The following is a 16,471-nucleotide window of genomic DNA, read 5'->3' on the forward strand; positions in this document are numbered from 1 at the left end:
CAGGGAGTTGCCAAGCCAGTGGTAGACTGACTTCCTATAGACTTCTGAGTTCTTTTATATAAGAGAATGATTGTTTTAATGTTTAAGACACTGTAGCAGGATCTGTCACTAGTAGCTAAATGCAATCCCTAACGGATATGCCAATGATCTCTGATTGTTCATGTATTCATTTATTACATAAATATTTGTTTAGCACCAATTTTGTGCCAGGCATCATTTTAAATACGGTGGAAATTAGACAAACTCCATCAGGTTTGACAGGCTATTTAGACATAGAAATGGAGAGGTCGGGGGCAGTTGGGTTTTTTAAAATAATCAGTCGCTAAAAAAGAGAAGCAGAGGAGGTCTAATTTTGAGAAATATTGCCCCATAGTTGCCCTTTAAAGCTTCAATATGATCATCTCGGGAAAGAAGACAGAAAGAGAGAAAAGTCTAGAACAGCCCAGGAATACTCCAGCATTTGGGGGACCGACAGAAGCAGAGCCAGGGCAGGGAGGCCATTGATAAAAGGAAAACCAAAGAGTGTGCTACCAATGAAGGCCAGAAAAGAAAATACTTCCGGGGAGGAAGGAATAGTCAGATGCTTACTGAGAGGTAGAGTCAGACACAAACAGAGAACTGGAAGTTCTTAATCTTCAAAGGAAAACAACCATGAAGCTAATGAAGCTTAGGCCTCACAGTTCCTCTCTAGCCCAGGCGTCTTCCAATATCTTGTGCCTAATTCTGTATCTGCAGTTTTATATCAGTTTACTTACATATAATTCTCCAAGTTTTATACACTTGAGCTTCACAAAATCTAGACGTGCCTCTCTTCATTGTCCTTTACCTCTCTGTAACATCCTGACCACATGTACTTCATCAACTTTTCTTCTTTAGCTTCTGGTGATGCCTCATTCTCTTACGCTGTTCTCTCCCCTTCTCCAGCCATTCCCTAAATGAGAATATGGGCTGACATTAGACCTCAACCTTGTTCTCTCTACACTATCCCCTTATCAAGTTAGTCATTTATATCATCCTTACACGAGCAACTCCTAAATTTGTACTTCCAGCACTGATCTCTACCTCCCAAACATGGACAAAGAATTATTCCCCTCCAAAATAAAAAATTTTAAATAAAACTCATGAGCAAAAGTGAAATGCATAAAAAGGGAAAGAAGTATAGGCTTGACCCAGTCAAGGTTACTCATTGGCATGTTCTTTCAGCAAAGAAATAGAAGACAGCCTATCTTAGTTATCTATTGCTGATAACTAACAAACTAGCCTGCATTTATCAACTTAAAACAACATTTATTATCTCGCGGTTTCTGTAGGACAGCAGTCTGGATGAGGCTTAGTTAGGTCCTCTGCTTCAGGGTCATCCACAGGCTGCAATCCAAGTCTTGACAGGAGTTATAGTTATCTCAAGGCTTATGTGGGGGAAGGATCCACTTCCTAGCTCCCTCACATAGTGTTGCCTAGATTCAGTTCCTCTAAGGTTGTTGGACTGAGGGTCTCAGTTTCTTGCCAGCTGTTGGCTAGAGGTGGCTCTCAGTTTCTTCCCATGTGGACCTTTCCACACGGCAGCCTACACCATGGTAAGTGGCTTCATCAGAGAGAACAAGTGAGAGGACAAGAGGGAGTGCCAGCAAGATGAAAGTTAGTCTTTCATAACCCAATCTTGAAAGTGACATCCATCACTTTTGCCTTATTGTATTGATAGAAGCCAATCCTTAGGTTAAGCTCACACATAAGGGGAGCAGCTTATACAGGAAGTGAGTGAGGAGGCAGGGATATCTGGGAAGCCATTTTAGAAGCACTCTACCACACAGCCCCTCTCCTCCAGGAACTCACAGTACAGCTGAGAAATTACCTGGAAAAGGCTGGAAATTGTATAAGTACCTGGAAAAGACTAAGGTGCGCTGGCCCCATGACCGTCAAGGTAGGTATATGTTACTCTATAGTTTAGTCACTGTGTCTCTATCAAATTGCGCCTAACACGTTTGAGATTGTCACTGGTTTTCAGTGTGTCTTTGAGATACATTTTATGGGGGTTGCTCTCCTCCCCTCCCACTCCAGGATAATTGCTTTAATAATAAAACATAAGCTTAAAAAGCTTAACTGCGCTGTTATGTGGTTGTCCTTATTTAACAGCTCCGATTCTTTTTTCTGTGTTACAGCTCATTGAAAAATATGGTGATTCAATTTCATTTTCCACTTTGCTGTGTTGAAAGCTCCAGCAAAACACTCCTCTTCATTAAACTAGGAGACACCTTTATCATGGTTTGAGTTATCTGCATGAATACAGGAACTCAAATTTCCCGACTCATCTACAGAGTTTTCATTATGCTATGGAATGGAAAAAAAAAAAAAGACGCACTAGCATATTCTAATCTCTCTAAAAATTACTCAGTGATTTAATAAGTAGCACACAGACTTATTGTAATTAGTCATAGTAACGTAGTAAATCGTAATAAATACATAATTGCGATTAATGTATTTATTGGCTTACTTTGCACATACGGTAAATACACCACCCTTTTTTTTTCTTAGCACAGGTAGGGGCTCCTGGCTGATCGTGGCCCTTTTGTGCAGTTCCACCCCGCACCGTAGGGGGCAGGAGCAGCCCTTCCTCGCTCGCGGTTTTCGACGCTGCTTTGGTCTCTGTCAGACCCAACCAAGTCAGTATAAAAGGGGGGAATAGCCATGGAGACGGTAGGCCTGTGGCCGGGCTTGCTTTTTAAAGGGAATGCTCTCCTGGTGATTAGGAACCTTAAATCACATTATAAGTAGGTGAACGCCAATGCGTGGTGCACTGCGGGAAAACTCGCAGGGCCTGGCTCAAGGGAGGCCTGGCATTTTTCTCCTCCCCGCGCTCAGGCGGAGAAAGGTGCGGTCCAACCCGCGGAGGCTCGACCCGGAAGCCGCCGTGGCCGCCGCATAAGCTGCGCTCGTCTCTAGGCAGGGGAGCTCCGTGTCGCACCGGGTTCTTGGGCCGGCCGTGTCCTCGGGCCGGCCGTGTCCTCCTCCCTCGGTCGCCACTGGCCCATGAGTCCCCATGGCGACGGCAGGGGCCAGGCCCGGGGGCGGGCAGTCCGAGTGGGGCTGCGGCGCTCCGGAGGCATCCGCGGCGGCGTGGCGGTGTTCGCCGCCGTGGCCGCAGTGTTCACCTTCACCCTGCCCCCTTCGGTACCGGGGGGAGACTCCGGTAAAGTACTCGCAGGGTTGCCCCTTCTGTCCCTCTCCCCTGGTCCCAGAACGGGCATGGTCTGCGTCTGGCCCCTGCTCTTGGCATTCGGTGTGGTCAGCTCTGGGCCTCCATCCACCCGCCTGTGCACAGCGCACTATTGTGTGTTCCAGAGCCCACTTCTGTTTCCATTCCGGTCGTTGTGGTTTCTTTAGTTCTCAGGCTTTCGAGATGGGGCGTATTGTTGATTTCGCCTGGTGGGGCTTATCGACCTCTCCACTTCCCCAGATCTTTTATCCTGGTCCTGAGTATTTACTTTCAGTCTTTTTTAGTCCACAGATATTAGTCACGGAGTCCTTATTATGTTTCAAACAAAAGAACAGTAGTGGCGAACAGATAATTGCTAGTGTTCCAGTGCGGTTAGACAATACACAAGTTAATGAATAAACAGCATATTCACTGGTGATAAGTTATGGAGACAGTAGGAGGGAAATATGATTGAGAGTGGGGGTAAGTAGTGGGTCCTTCCGAATGACTATTCAGGAAAGACCTCTGACGAGGTGGTGTTTTAGTTGAAAGCTGAATATTGAGAAGGAACTAGCCATGCAGAATATTTGCAGGAGAACTCTTAAAAAGGTGGAAGCCAGGTGCGGCTGTTTCTATGAAAAAGAAAAGCGTGACTCATTGGCCCTTAAATCACACTAATTGTTTTGTATTTGATGCAAGAAACAAGATCCATGTTTTGTTTTTGGATTCAATAATGCCATATCATGGCCAGTAATTTTGTCAGAATAGTGCTGTAATTTCAGGTGGTGAACCTATGGACTGAAGAAGCAGTTTTTGCTGCTTGACCAGTGATCCCCAAATTGAGCAGCTTAAACAGCAAACGTTTATCGTCTCCCGTTTCTGTAAATCAGGAATCTGGGTGCTGTTTAAGCTAGATATGCTCGTACTCAGAACAAGGTTGCTGTCATGGTGTGCGATGGGGCTGTGGTCTTCTCAAGACTCAATTTGGGGAGAAACGCAATCTAGTTCTTTGCTATGTGGGTCTCCATAAGTTAACTGACTTCTGTCAAGAAAAAGATGAAGGACACCTCTCTGTCTGACACCTCTGTCACTTTGTAACCTAATACTGTAAGTGATATACCACTTCTGCATTTTATTCCTGGAACTTCATCAGTAAACCCAACCCATATTCAAGGGGGAAGGATTACACAGGTGAGAATACCAGGAGTTGGGGATTAGTGGGGATCATATTTAGGGCTGCCTACCACATTGAAGATCCTTGATGTTCCATCTTCAAATTGTTACCTTTCTTCTTTCAGGTCCTGTTGCACAAGTAGGGATAGTGTTTCATTCGTGTAGTAGGGAGTTTCTGTACCATGTTACCAAGATTGGTATTTCATAATGGAAGTAACTTTATAGTTGTGAGAGTTTTGGTGCTGGAGAGCATTATTCAGAGGTTAGGTAGTTCTGTTACTTGTAAAAAAATAAAAAGATTGACAGCTACTTATGGTTGGTTGAGTGTGAAGGATGGGAGTGAGATTTATAATAACTGACATTTGTTGGGCACTTACTATGTGCCAGGCACTGTTCCAAGTGCTTTATATGGGTTGTTGTTTTAACCCTCCCAGCTACCCTTAAAAGTAGGTGCAATTATTATTTTCCTTTTATAAATGAGAAAACTAAGGCTAAGCTATGCCCAAAGTCACACAGAATAGAGAAATCAGGAAAAGTATATTGACTTCAGAATATGCCCCCTTAACCTCTACTTTTCATCAAAACATTTCATGAAATTCTTTTCTAAATCCACCATCACATATGTAGTGATGTTTAAAATTTATTTAAAATCATGATTATTGCCTTGCCTTTATTAATACTGTATTTTATTTTTTCCCAAAAGAATGAAGTTGTGTACTCACCTTGAGTTACCAAACTTTAGGTGCTTTAATTTTGTTTGGTTTGATGTTAAATAGTGGTTGCTTCTAATATTTTTATGTTCATTTTTGGGAATGATAAACTGTTTTCCAAGTATATGCCAATATGGAAAATTTGCTTTATCGTATATTTGATAATTGTGTTTACATGTTGAATGCACTATTCTTGAATGTTTATGAATTATATTTTTATCAATAAACAGAACACATCTCAAAACCAGTATAAAGCATGTATTCTCCTTCCTGATAAGTCTTACATTTTACTCCATAGATTCATCACATTGTGTGGTCTTGCCAAAATTATTTTTTGTACCACTTGGCACACATAGTTCATTTATGGGCAGGGTGCTTGTGGTGCTTTTCGGGGAGGGGGTAGGAATCTGGCCTTCACTAAATTAGTTTGTACATGAGTTTATTTCAAAGATACTGTCTTTAACAGATGTGTGACAGTCTAGTCTAATTAATATTGAGAAGTATGATATAAAGGGAGCTGGTTTTTGTAAAGGTTAAGCATCTGCTGACAACTCTGGGCTTGCCATTAGTTTGTATTGCAGACAACAAAGCCGTGGTTCTCAGACAGGAACGTACTTCAGAATTACCTGGGAAACTTGAGCCCCCAGTGCCAGTGGGTCTTAGTAGATTATGGAATTTGGAGGTGTGGGCAAGGAATCTTCATTTTTAAAAAGCAGGTTAATTCTGATGCAGGTAGACACAACTCTGAGGAACCTTTCATGTAAAGGGTTGGGAGAAAGCCAAGACTCGGGAAGCTCGAGGTTTTTTTACTATTCCCTTCCTCTTTTCTTTATCACAATCAATTTAAGAGTAGTATTTCCCTTTAGATCTTTATCAAGGTTACATTTAGAGGCGTTGAATGGGGACATCTTTTCTATTTCGATTTTAGTTTAACATTTGATAAGAATTGATGAAAGTTTGTCACATTCCAGATTTATCTTTATAGCAGCAGAAGTCTGGCAAATAATAACAGCACACTGACTTTTCCATGGTAAAAAGAAGTTAGAGAAAAACAGCCTATTTTTCTTAATGTTAAATGTAATTCTGAATACATTTTAAATGGAGGAGAATGAATATTGACCTTTGAAATTTTGAATTTATGGTGGCTTCGTTACAAAAAGATTACAAGAACAAAAAAATCGAAAATAGTTTGGAGCTAAAGACTTAAGAGCTAATCCATTATGGAGTAAACTATAAAATCATATCCTTTACAGTAGTTAACAAAGGGAACAGTTGTTTGAGACATTGTGAGACCATAAACTATTTAAAAAGAAGCATTTAGGATACAAAATGTGCTGGTTTCTCAGGTGCTCTTGAATATCTCTTAACAAATGTCCTTAAGTAATTGACTTAATCTGTCTTCAGGTGCCCTTATAAGGCTTCCGTGATGCAGTCACCTAAGACTGGGGTGTCTTAGTAGCAAGGATGACAATGTGATGTGTCTCTTTGTTAACCTCTGTGTGTATGGCTTGAATTGATGCTTTGTGTGTGGCCAGAGGGGAGAGGTGGTGGTATCCTGGCACGATCGTGAAATGGATAGGATAATGTTTTTAAACTTAGTGGGAGAGAGAAATGAAAACCAACCAGAATATAAGGCCATCTAAAGTGCTAAATAGACTCAAGCAGGTTCTATGGAGGAGGAAGAAGTGATTAATTCTGATGGGGAGGCTGGGGAAGCAGGTGTCTAAGGAAAGGTTACCGAGAAGGTGGCAATTGAACTTGGCCTTGAAGGATTTAGGGGGAGAATGCTAGGGAAAATATTCCAGGGTGAGAAAATGAGTGAGAAGAGGTGCAAAAGAGGACCACTCCAGAGAAACAGTGGGTAATAAGATTTGACTGGAGGGAACATAGGTTTCATGGATATAAGCCTAGAAAAGGGACCTTGAAACCATAGAAAGCTTGAATGTCATGCTGAGGAATCTGAACTTCATTCAGTAAGCAGAGAGCAGCCATTGAGAAATTTTAGACTAGGGATGCAATCCAGCCTTGTGTGTGTGTGTGTGTGTGTGTGTGTGTGTGTATGTGTTTAGGGGCATGGGGGAAGGCAGGTGTTGATTATAAGTGATTTCAGTATGAAGATGAATTGAAGTAGGATTGGTCAAGTCTGTTGCCATAGTCCAGGCCAGAGAGAGTAAAGGTCTAAATTGTAGCTGGGACAGAAATTAAATGCAGAGTATTGCTATCTATGAAAGGATAGGAAGTGGACAGTAGTACATTTCCCAACAGGTACTAGTAACTTTCATGAGTCAATATTGATTCCTTACATTGGACGGTACTACAATGTACAGGGATGAGTCAGAAATAGTCCCTGTGCTCTGAATACGTAAAAGGTTAACAAACAGGCATCAAATTACTGCATCATAATTTTAGAAATAGTCACTAATGGTGAGGAACTATAAAGGACTATGTAAAGAATATTATTTAATGGTTTGAAAAAATGTCTTACAGTGAACCTTACCGAAATAACCTGGAGTTAATAAACACTTGGAAATCATTTAAAGATATCCAGTGCAATTAATGTGGAGAAGATACCCAAATGCCAGTTTTAGGGTAGTATGGGACATTTTATGGAGTGTCCAAACCTCAGATGTCTGCACATTTTACCTTACTATAAGGTTGCATCTTTATAGACTTTCGTGCTAATTTCTTGAGGGATAATAAAGCATATTACACTAATGCTCCTACAGTATTTGTATATTTGCAAGTGGATACAACTTTCAAGAGGGAAAATAAGCATTTTTTAAAGACCAGAATGTACCTATATTTCCACTGACCACTTCTTAAAGACTATCAAAGATAGTTTGTTCAATAAGACCTAAAGGAGAAAATATTCTTAGACTATTTCATGCTGTTAAATCTCTACAGATTTACAGTTTTATCCAGTCAAATTAATGCAAAACCCCAATGCAAGCATTTGGATTTTGAAAACTTTGGAGGAGTGTCATTCTCTAATAGTAATTATTGGTTTTACATTATTTTTTCACAGGGGAACTGATCACAGCCGCACATGAGCTTGGAGTAAGTATTAGTTTTATTGTTTAATCAATGCTCTCATTAACAGTTTTAGGAATTAAGAAAGTTTAATTAAGCATGGAGTAAAGTAGATTAATTTATTTTCAAACCCCAGTTTTTAGTAACTTATAAGTACAGTACGTGACAATTTACTTTAAGTTTTAAATCCAATTAAACTAAATTATAAAGCAAAGCCTTTACTATATATACAGTAGCTGCCTTATTATCACCCCAAATTTTGTATAAGCTGTGGAGAATAAAATAAATCGGGTTAACAGTTTTAATAAGTTTATTATTTAATAAACTTTATTATGGTGCATGATCCCTTTAGGCAAGACCTTACGACTGTCAGCATGGTGGTAATCCGATAGCAGTGTGGTCTTTCAACTTTCTAACCAATACAATATTTCAGAACCTGCTTTTTTTCAATAGCCTTTTAAATGACCCTAATGTACTGTGAACCCAGAGAACAAACTGCTTAAGAACTGACAATGAAATATGTCACCCTTTCTCTGGGTGACGCACCATGTGATAGACGCTGCCAAATCCACTAAAGAAAATATTTATTTGTATTGCCTCAAGAGGATTACAATAGAAAACCACTATTCAAACATTTAGTCATTGGTGCCTAATCTTTATAGTTGCTTGAGAAAAGGGCTACTTTTCAATTAAGGCCTGTGGGACTCTTCCTTTCCTAGATGAAAACCTTCTAACTGTTGCTAATTTTTCCGTAGGTTGCCCATCCTCCTGGATATCCTTTGTTCACGCTGGTGGCTAAACTGGCAATTACACTGTTTCCTTTTGGTTCAATTGCCTACCGCGTCAATCTTCTTTGTGGCTTATTTGGAGCAGTAGCTGCATCATTACTTTTTTTCACCGTTTTCAGGTAAAGTAGTTGATTAGTTAAAATTAATTTTGAGCAGTTGGAGATGTAGATTTCTTATGGCTCAAGTACATACATTAAAAAAATCTTTTGTTGCTTGGTTTCCCTAACACATGTGATTTCACTTTCTTAATTTATAATACTTTCATATGCATTTGACCCCTCAAATGATTACACAGTTGGTTTTGTTTCGTACAATGGAGCGAAGGTGTCACCAGTTCATTATCACAGTTCTCTGATTAGGCAGAACTAATGAGGTTTGTCATTTTATGAAGATGCAGATGGGCCAGTTTAATTCAACAGTATGAGGTTCATCTTTTGGTAAATGGTAAATATCATTTAATTACTCACAGTATTGCTGACGAGCAGCTGCCTATCAGGTCCAGGGCTAATATCTAATTATATTGTATTCTAAATATGAACATGTTGTATACTTTCTGAAATAAGGATATTAACTAAGGAAATCAATTTGGGATGTGGTTTTAGTAAGGTTTCACTCTGCTCCGTTATGGCTGTAGTAAAGGTAGGCAAATTAGATCCCAAGTAATTCATTGATAGAAGACTTTCTTAGGTTGGAAGGCTACCCTGCTTTTAAAACATTGGTCATTAGTTTAGAATGCTGGTAACCCATTTGTCTTTGATGTTCTGTCTCCTTCATTCTTAACTCAGTGCATCCTATACCTAAGAGGATTATAGTGAAAAATACAAATTACACTTTCTGCAAAAGGAAAAACCAAATTAAAACACTTCTTCTAAAAACTTTTGCATGTCTTACTATAAAACAAATGATTTCTGTAGGTAAATATAATTTGAATAGGTACAATTTCAAATGTCTTTTTTGGAGACCAATATTTTTATTTGTGTTAAAGTCATAATACTGCCCTTTAGCCAAATTCTAAATTCTCTTTTAATTATTTATAGAAAGATAAGAGTTAGTATAATTATAACTCTGAAGTTTACTTTTGATCTGTATGTGAAAAAACTTTCAGATTCAAGTATTGTAACTGTTGATCTTTTCCCAAATTGTTATATTATTAAATTTGTTATTTTAGTCTTTATGAAATATTTAATGTTTCTGCTTAGATTCATTAGTACTATTAATATTTTTCTTTTTCTCAATGGTTAGGATAATTTTTATTAGAATTGTTCCTTCTGAGTCTTTTGTAATTAATAATCTGTCAGTATTTCCACTGAGAGAAAAAGTGTTTTTTGTTTTTAAATATCTAGGTTGAACGGGAACTTCCTTGTTCTGTATTGAATGAGTATATTATTAATTTTCACAAGATACTTTAGAAAAAAACATTTAAAGAAGACTAATATATTCATTTTGATAGTCTGTATTTTAGATCATTTATGTAACATAGACATATATTTAAATGTTATGTAGCTATAAATAGCTCTTTGTGCAAGTAAAGGGATTCATTTTCTAAAACTTTTCCATGTTTTTCAACATTATTAATTGTTGATACCATTCCATATGAGAACCACTGTAAGAATCGTAAATAAAAATCTTAAAAATTTACAGAATCTGGATAGCTCTGGACAGTACTTTTCTTTAAAAATAGCTTTTATTAATTATTATGATTAATTATAATGGTTTAGATTAGCATACTAGCCTATAACGCTTTTCTTTTAATATGCATGGCTAATGATATATTTTATACTTGCTGACATGTGCTTTAAATTCAGTCTCTTAATATGACTAAATTAGGTATTTGAGTAGTTTTAATAATATAGTATGTGCTTTGGAAAAGTTGCTTTCTTTCAGAAAAGGGATCTAACAATATTATCTCTTACATAATTTTAATATGAAAATACTTCATTATTTTGAATACAAATAATTGACAAGGTACACGTCCTTTGGGAATAACCTAGTTCAAGTGGCAAATCTGTTTTGTCAAACAATAGACACCCTTTAAAAAGGAGAAGCCATCTCTATGGTAATAGGACTAACAGTAGCCTATTGATTGAGTGGAAGAAGACATTATACAATGTCAGCTGGCTTGTTACAATTTCATTTGTTGTATGACCTGAACTTAACCTTTAAAACCTTTCTTCTGTGAATATAAACCCAACAGCAGGACACAGTTTTTGTACAACCATTACAGTGATGGCTTTTTCCTGTTCCAGTGTACAATAAATGTGTTTCTTTGCAGGTTGACTCCCTTATCAGAATTTGTTTAGGAGACGTTTCACTACTTTATTCATTTACAAACCAAATCATCATTCCATTTCGTTGTTGAATATTGAAGGGTTTTGATCCAGGAAACAGTTGATTCTTTCTTTCCCCCATCACTTAAGAGACCATTACTGTACACGTAGGATTAGTGCTGACTGGTGTGCAGTAAATTAATTCTTTTAACAGGTTTAGGTTTTTTTCAGGTAATTGTTCACATAGCATTCACTATATTTAGCTCTTGGGGTGGACATAAAGACCTTCTGTACCTTTTAAACAAAGATTTTATTTCAAAAGCAAATTTATGTTTAAATGTGTTGATGTAAAAAGCTCCATTTTTTTCAGTAAACATGACTTAGATTGAAAGACCAATTTATTCGTTGTTTCCAATTACTATGTAATTTTTGCTTTTCTTGCATCTTTCTCTTGCTTTTAAAAGCTGTAAGATGTCATTAACACTGCATTTTTTTGTCAATCTTTCCTAATGGTTGGCAAGAACTCATTTATATTTGCTTTGCTCTAATGTAGAAAGCATATGAGTAAAACAGCACATTGAAAGCCGTGTCACTGTAGTTTATTGAATTAAAAATAGTAAGATTGTGGCAGTTGTTTCTGTAAGGATTTATTTATGTATTGTCCCCTTAAGGAGTATTTTTAAGCATGCATTATGTTAGGGGAGTTTAATCTAGTACATTTCATTTATATGAAATAGTATTCATTTTATTAATGTGTACATCTGTGTTTCTAAGGCTGTAATATAGTTAGTGGTTTCTGGGAACTGGGGTTTTCTTTTTTAAGGCTATTAAAGTAAATGATTTTTATATTTAATAGCATAATATTTAAAATGCCCTATTCTATTTGAAATTCACAAATCCTATTAATATAAAATTTTAAAGTTATAGGTAATATAAACCATTAACATGAACACCATTTAACATTATTTAATGCTTGAATTTCAAAATTATTTTCTAGGAAATGTCAAACTAGGTCTTATTTACTGAATAAAGAAGGAGTACTGAAGTCACTATCATTAAACATCTGTATTCTCATCCTTCATATGTTCCGGTATCACTAAAAGAGAAGGGAGCATGTTGATAGCATTGTATAAAAATTCTTTACCTCGGGGAAGATTTACATTGCTTATGATATCAGAGGAGGGTATATGTCGTGTCATTTATTTTGGTAGTTACAGTGCAGGGGATGTATTTTCAACAGGCCTGAGAGTCAGCCTATCCTTTTCAAACTATTACCGGCCAAATGGAACTATAGAATTCATTCCACAATATTTGTTGAAGACTCATGTGAATTGAAAGTAAAGCTCTTATTTTTTATAATCAAAATTCAGTGCTTATTTTAAAGAAGGTAATACAAAGTTACCATTAAATAGGCAGTTTTTCAAATATTTTTTCAAAAAGGTGTAGTTTCAGGAAACTCACATAAAAATACTTCCTAACATCATTAATATTGTGCAGTAAGACATCAGCTCTCTTAACGTCAAGTAGATTACCTAGAATATAGGAATATTAATAATATTAAAGGTATATTGAAACTTCGCTTACTACAAAGAACGTACGATCAATTTCAGTAATCCTTAAATATCTTCTGGCAGATTGTTTTGTGCCAGTATTTAACTCATGGATTTTGTAATTTTATAACTTATATATTTTTAAACATTGTGTTGCTGCTAAAAATTAATTTGATTAAATTTTAGAAGGCGAAGACTTGATTCTGAGCACTGTGTCTGCTATTCTTAGAGCTTCAGCTAAGATTCCATTCAATAAAGAATAGAAAATTAAAATGCCATACCTTAGAGAATGCCGAATCTCTTGCTTAAGGGACATTGGATTTTCCAGCTCAAAGAGTATTTTAGATTATTGCCATAGAGAATAATGTGAAGCTCTTCCTAATTTCAGAAGTAACTATGCATAAGTAACAAATAGTTACCAAGTTTTTGTAGTTGAAGAAGAATGGAAAGTACTGGAGCATTAATTTCCATTCAGGAGAATATCTGTCTTGATCCGTGGTTAATTGATCATATATTTCTCTCATACTTGTATTAAAATTGCATTGACTTAGACTGCTTAAGCATATTAAGAGCTTGGTTCATTTGCATTTTCTTATAAGTAGAGGGACATATTAGGCTCAAATAGCAGCGCTTCATTTTGAAGGGAAAAAAAGCAGGGCAAAAACTCTTTTTTAAGACTGTAGAGTCTTTTCTGACAGCTAGTCAGAGTTAGAATTAGTTCAAGGAAATGTTAATAATGCACTGCCTGGCCTAATCCCTTTGATATCACCAGGTATCCTCCTGTTCATGGGTTAATTGCTTTAAAAGCGAAGGCAATATTCTGAGCGGTGGGCCGCTTCACCTTTTCACAGCTGTTACCATTGAGTGACAACTAAATCCCATGTGTAAGATGAGGAAGAGCTCAATCTCCAATTGGGAGAAAATTTATGTAAACCACAATCCCTTCAGAATGTGCGGAAGTCATAGACTTTCTTGATTTACTCTGCTTTTCCCAGAAAGCTCTATTGTTCACTTTCCTAAGTCCCATCAACCCTTTGTAGCAGAATATCACAGCGGCAGCAGATAGCTTGAAATATATAAATGCTATCATAGCTCTGATTAATAGCAGTGCTTATGAGTCAAGTCTGATAACAGTGCAGCTCTCCACTCAATTTCAGATACTGCTAATGGAATCTGTCTTCTCCAATTGTAATATGAGAAGGCCTAATTTGCCATGGAGCTTGGAGCTGTCACCAGTAGGGGATTGTGGGGTCAGATGGGAGCTGCCAGGTTTTTGCCCTGCAGCTTGTATCTCTCACTTTGAATAGAGCAGCCCCCTGCCTGCCAGTTAGCTGATAGGCCGCCGTGGGGTTTATGCCACTATATACAATAGGAAAGGGCTACATAGGCTGACTTTATAATTGTGAAGCTAGCTCATATTTGCACAGCTACTGTGCTGCATAATTTCTAATAAGTGGTTTTAACAAATGTCAGATTATGAAAAGTTTCCTCAATTACAAAAACTTATAAAACATTTAAATTGCTAAATCTGTTTCCTGCCGAGATTTTGCCACTGGAACTAGTCATCAGTTATTATGGTTTTGATAATAAATGCACATATTTCTTTAAATTACAAATAAAATTATAGATCATAACTCATATAGATTTGGTGCTTTTCAGAGCCATAAAAATAGAAAATAGTCTTAATGAATTGAGATATTAAGATACACTTCATAACTTTGCATAAGACTACTTAATATTAAATCTGTATTGTTTATTAAGTTGGTTAGTATTACTGATGAAAGTAGTTTAATACCCTCATTCTGTTGACTTTAGTTATTTGGATGTTCTACCTTGACTTCCTATACTTTTAGTATCTTAACATTGTAAGAATTACGTAGCATCTTCTAAGTTTTCAGTTAAAAAGGACTTAGCGTGATGATATGCCTTGGCCGGTGCCTTTGAGAATACTCTGATGGAATATCCTTTTAACCAATTTCAATCTTGCTCCTGAATGCAAAATACATTTTGAAGATTGAGTAACAAACTAATCTTGAGGTTTTATATGTTTTTATACATTTTAAACAAAATTGACTAAAATATGTAATTGGGGAGTTATTTTAAACCAGGCTGTACCATTGTGCAAGTTACCTGGCATACTGTGAAAACTTAGTAAAACGTGAAGTAAATTGCGGTTGTTCCTATAAAGCCTAGTTGAATGTTTTCTTCCACATATTCAGGAATAAGTTGATGGAGTATAATAAAATGAATTGTTTTAAACTTCAAATAGCTTTATCATTTAATAGCTAATGCACAACTCTTAATTCTAATGGAAATTGTGTGATTACATTTTATTTATGGGAGCTATTCCTAACCTTACTCCCTGCATTTTAGTTGTGCTTTTTTCCTTTTTGAAGGCTTTAAATTTTTTACTCTAATTTTATGTAGTGGTTTTGAATCAGGAATAATACTTTTTACTTTTCCTTTTAGAGTACTGGTAGTGAATATTTATACAGCTGAAAATTCTGAGTAAAACAGTTCTCCTTTTGATCAAACCTCATGAAGTAGAACTAACCTTAGTAAGTTTTCATCTGGAATGACAGTACATTTTTCTAAAATGTGGAAGAAAGGACTTATTTGCAAATTCATTAAAGATGGAAATATTTTAAATTTTTTTAGGTTCAGTGGTGATGGCTTCACAGATGTACCTTTTATATCATGTCCTAAATTATTGATTTATGTTCTTAGGTCTAAACTTGACAATGAAAAGATTTATAATCTACTGCTCTTTCAGTGGCCTCATTCTAATTTTCCCACAGAGTACCTGGCACGTGTTAGATACCCAGAACATATTTGTTGAAAGAATGTTGAGTGAGCTGCCACCAAAAGGAGGCGGCTTAGCAGAACTTAGGTTTTCAGTAACTTAGCTCCCTAGTTTCACCATTTTCCAGGTAGACTGGAGAGAGAAATACATGGTGTTGATTATATGAATAAGCCTGAAGGGAACTTTTATATCATTTTCATGACTAGGACCCAGAAAGATAAGAATGTGGAAGGATAAGGGTGGTAGATTTGCTGTTCATTTTATCCTCCTTTATCATACTTCTTCCCTGTAGTCAGCTGCACTATTTTAGTAGTCACTATGAATTGACACTAATAGTAATTTATTAAACAATAACGTTCAGATGCTGCACTGTGGTCTGCCCAGTCAAATTCCACTTCAAGTAGGAATTCTCAGTACACTCAGTATAGACGCAGGGCAGTGTACCTTCCGTGTTGGGTTCTTTGCATGCAGGTAGCACTGAAGACAAATATATTCATGAATTTTATGAGGCATGTCAAATGTGTGTTCGGAAAGAATTTCAGGTTTCTGTTATTTGCCTTTTGATTAAGGGTTAGACAAACATGTGACTACACATGAAAATCAAATACTGTGTAGTGGAAAGAAAAATATACCTTATCAATAGCAAACCTGTGTCAATGGTGTAAATTGTAACCTCGTGATTTATCCATTGTGTCAACAGATGAATAGTATTCCATCAGTGAGAAAACTACTATGCAATCAGTACCTTTCTTAGGAATCTTATCTGGGTCTCATGAATTTTGTGGACCAAAAAAAGAAGACAGTTATGTTTTAAGCAGAGAATTCTGTTGCTCACATTTGATGCTTAATAGCATCACATCATCCTTACTCCAGTGGAGAATTTCTGTCATTTGCATGATCTGGGTGAGATTTTAAACACTTGACTGCCCTTCCCATACTATCTGTCATACTCTTGGTGTG

General features: G+C 36.8%; 1 protein-coding gene across 9 annotated transcripts in view; it reads left to right on the forward strand.

Annotated features, from left to right (window-relative positions):
- Positions 1 to 2,868: 2,868 nt before the first annotated feature.
- The window catches only part of TMEM260 (transmembrane protein 260), a 72,808-nt gene continuing 59,205 nt past the window's right edge, over positions 2,869 to 16,471 (forward strand). For all 9 annotated transcript variants that reach the window (XR_010150951.1, XR_010150954.1, XR_010150952.1 and 6 more), the window contains exons 1-3: positions 2,869 to 3,184; positions 8,099 to 8,130; positions 8,859 to 9,010. Coding sequence is in view for 3 of the 9 variants with exons in the window: in XM_009427851.5 (XP_009426126.1) it covers positions 3,025 to 3,184; positions 8,099 to 8,130; positions 8,859 to 9,010 (344 nt within the window). In the remaining 6 variants the exon portion in view is untranslated. The remainder of the gene's footprint in view (positions 3,185 to 8,098; positions 8,131 to 8,858; positions 9,011 to 16,471) is intronic.

The sequence above is a fragment of the Pan troglodytes genome, chromosome 15, assembly GCF_028858775.2.
Source record: "Pan troglodytes isolate AG18354 chromosome 15, NHGRI_mPanTro3-v2.0_pri, whole genome shotgun sequence".
Lineage (NCBI taxonomy): Eukaryota > Metazoa > Chordata > Mammalia > Primates > Hominidae > Pan > Pan troglodytes.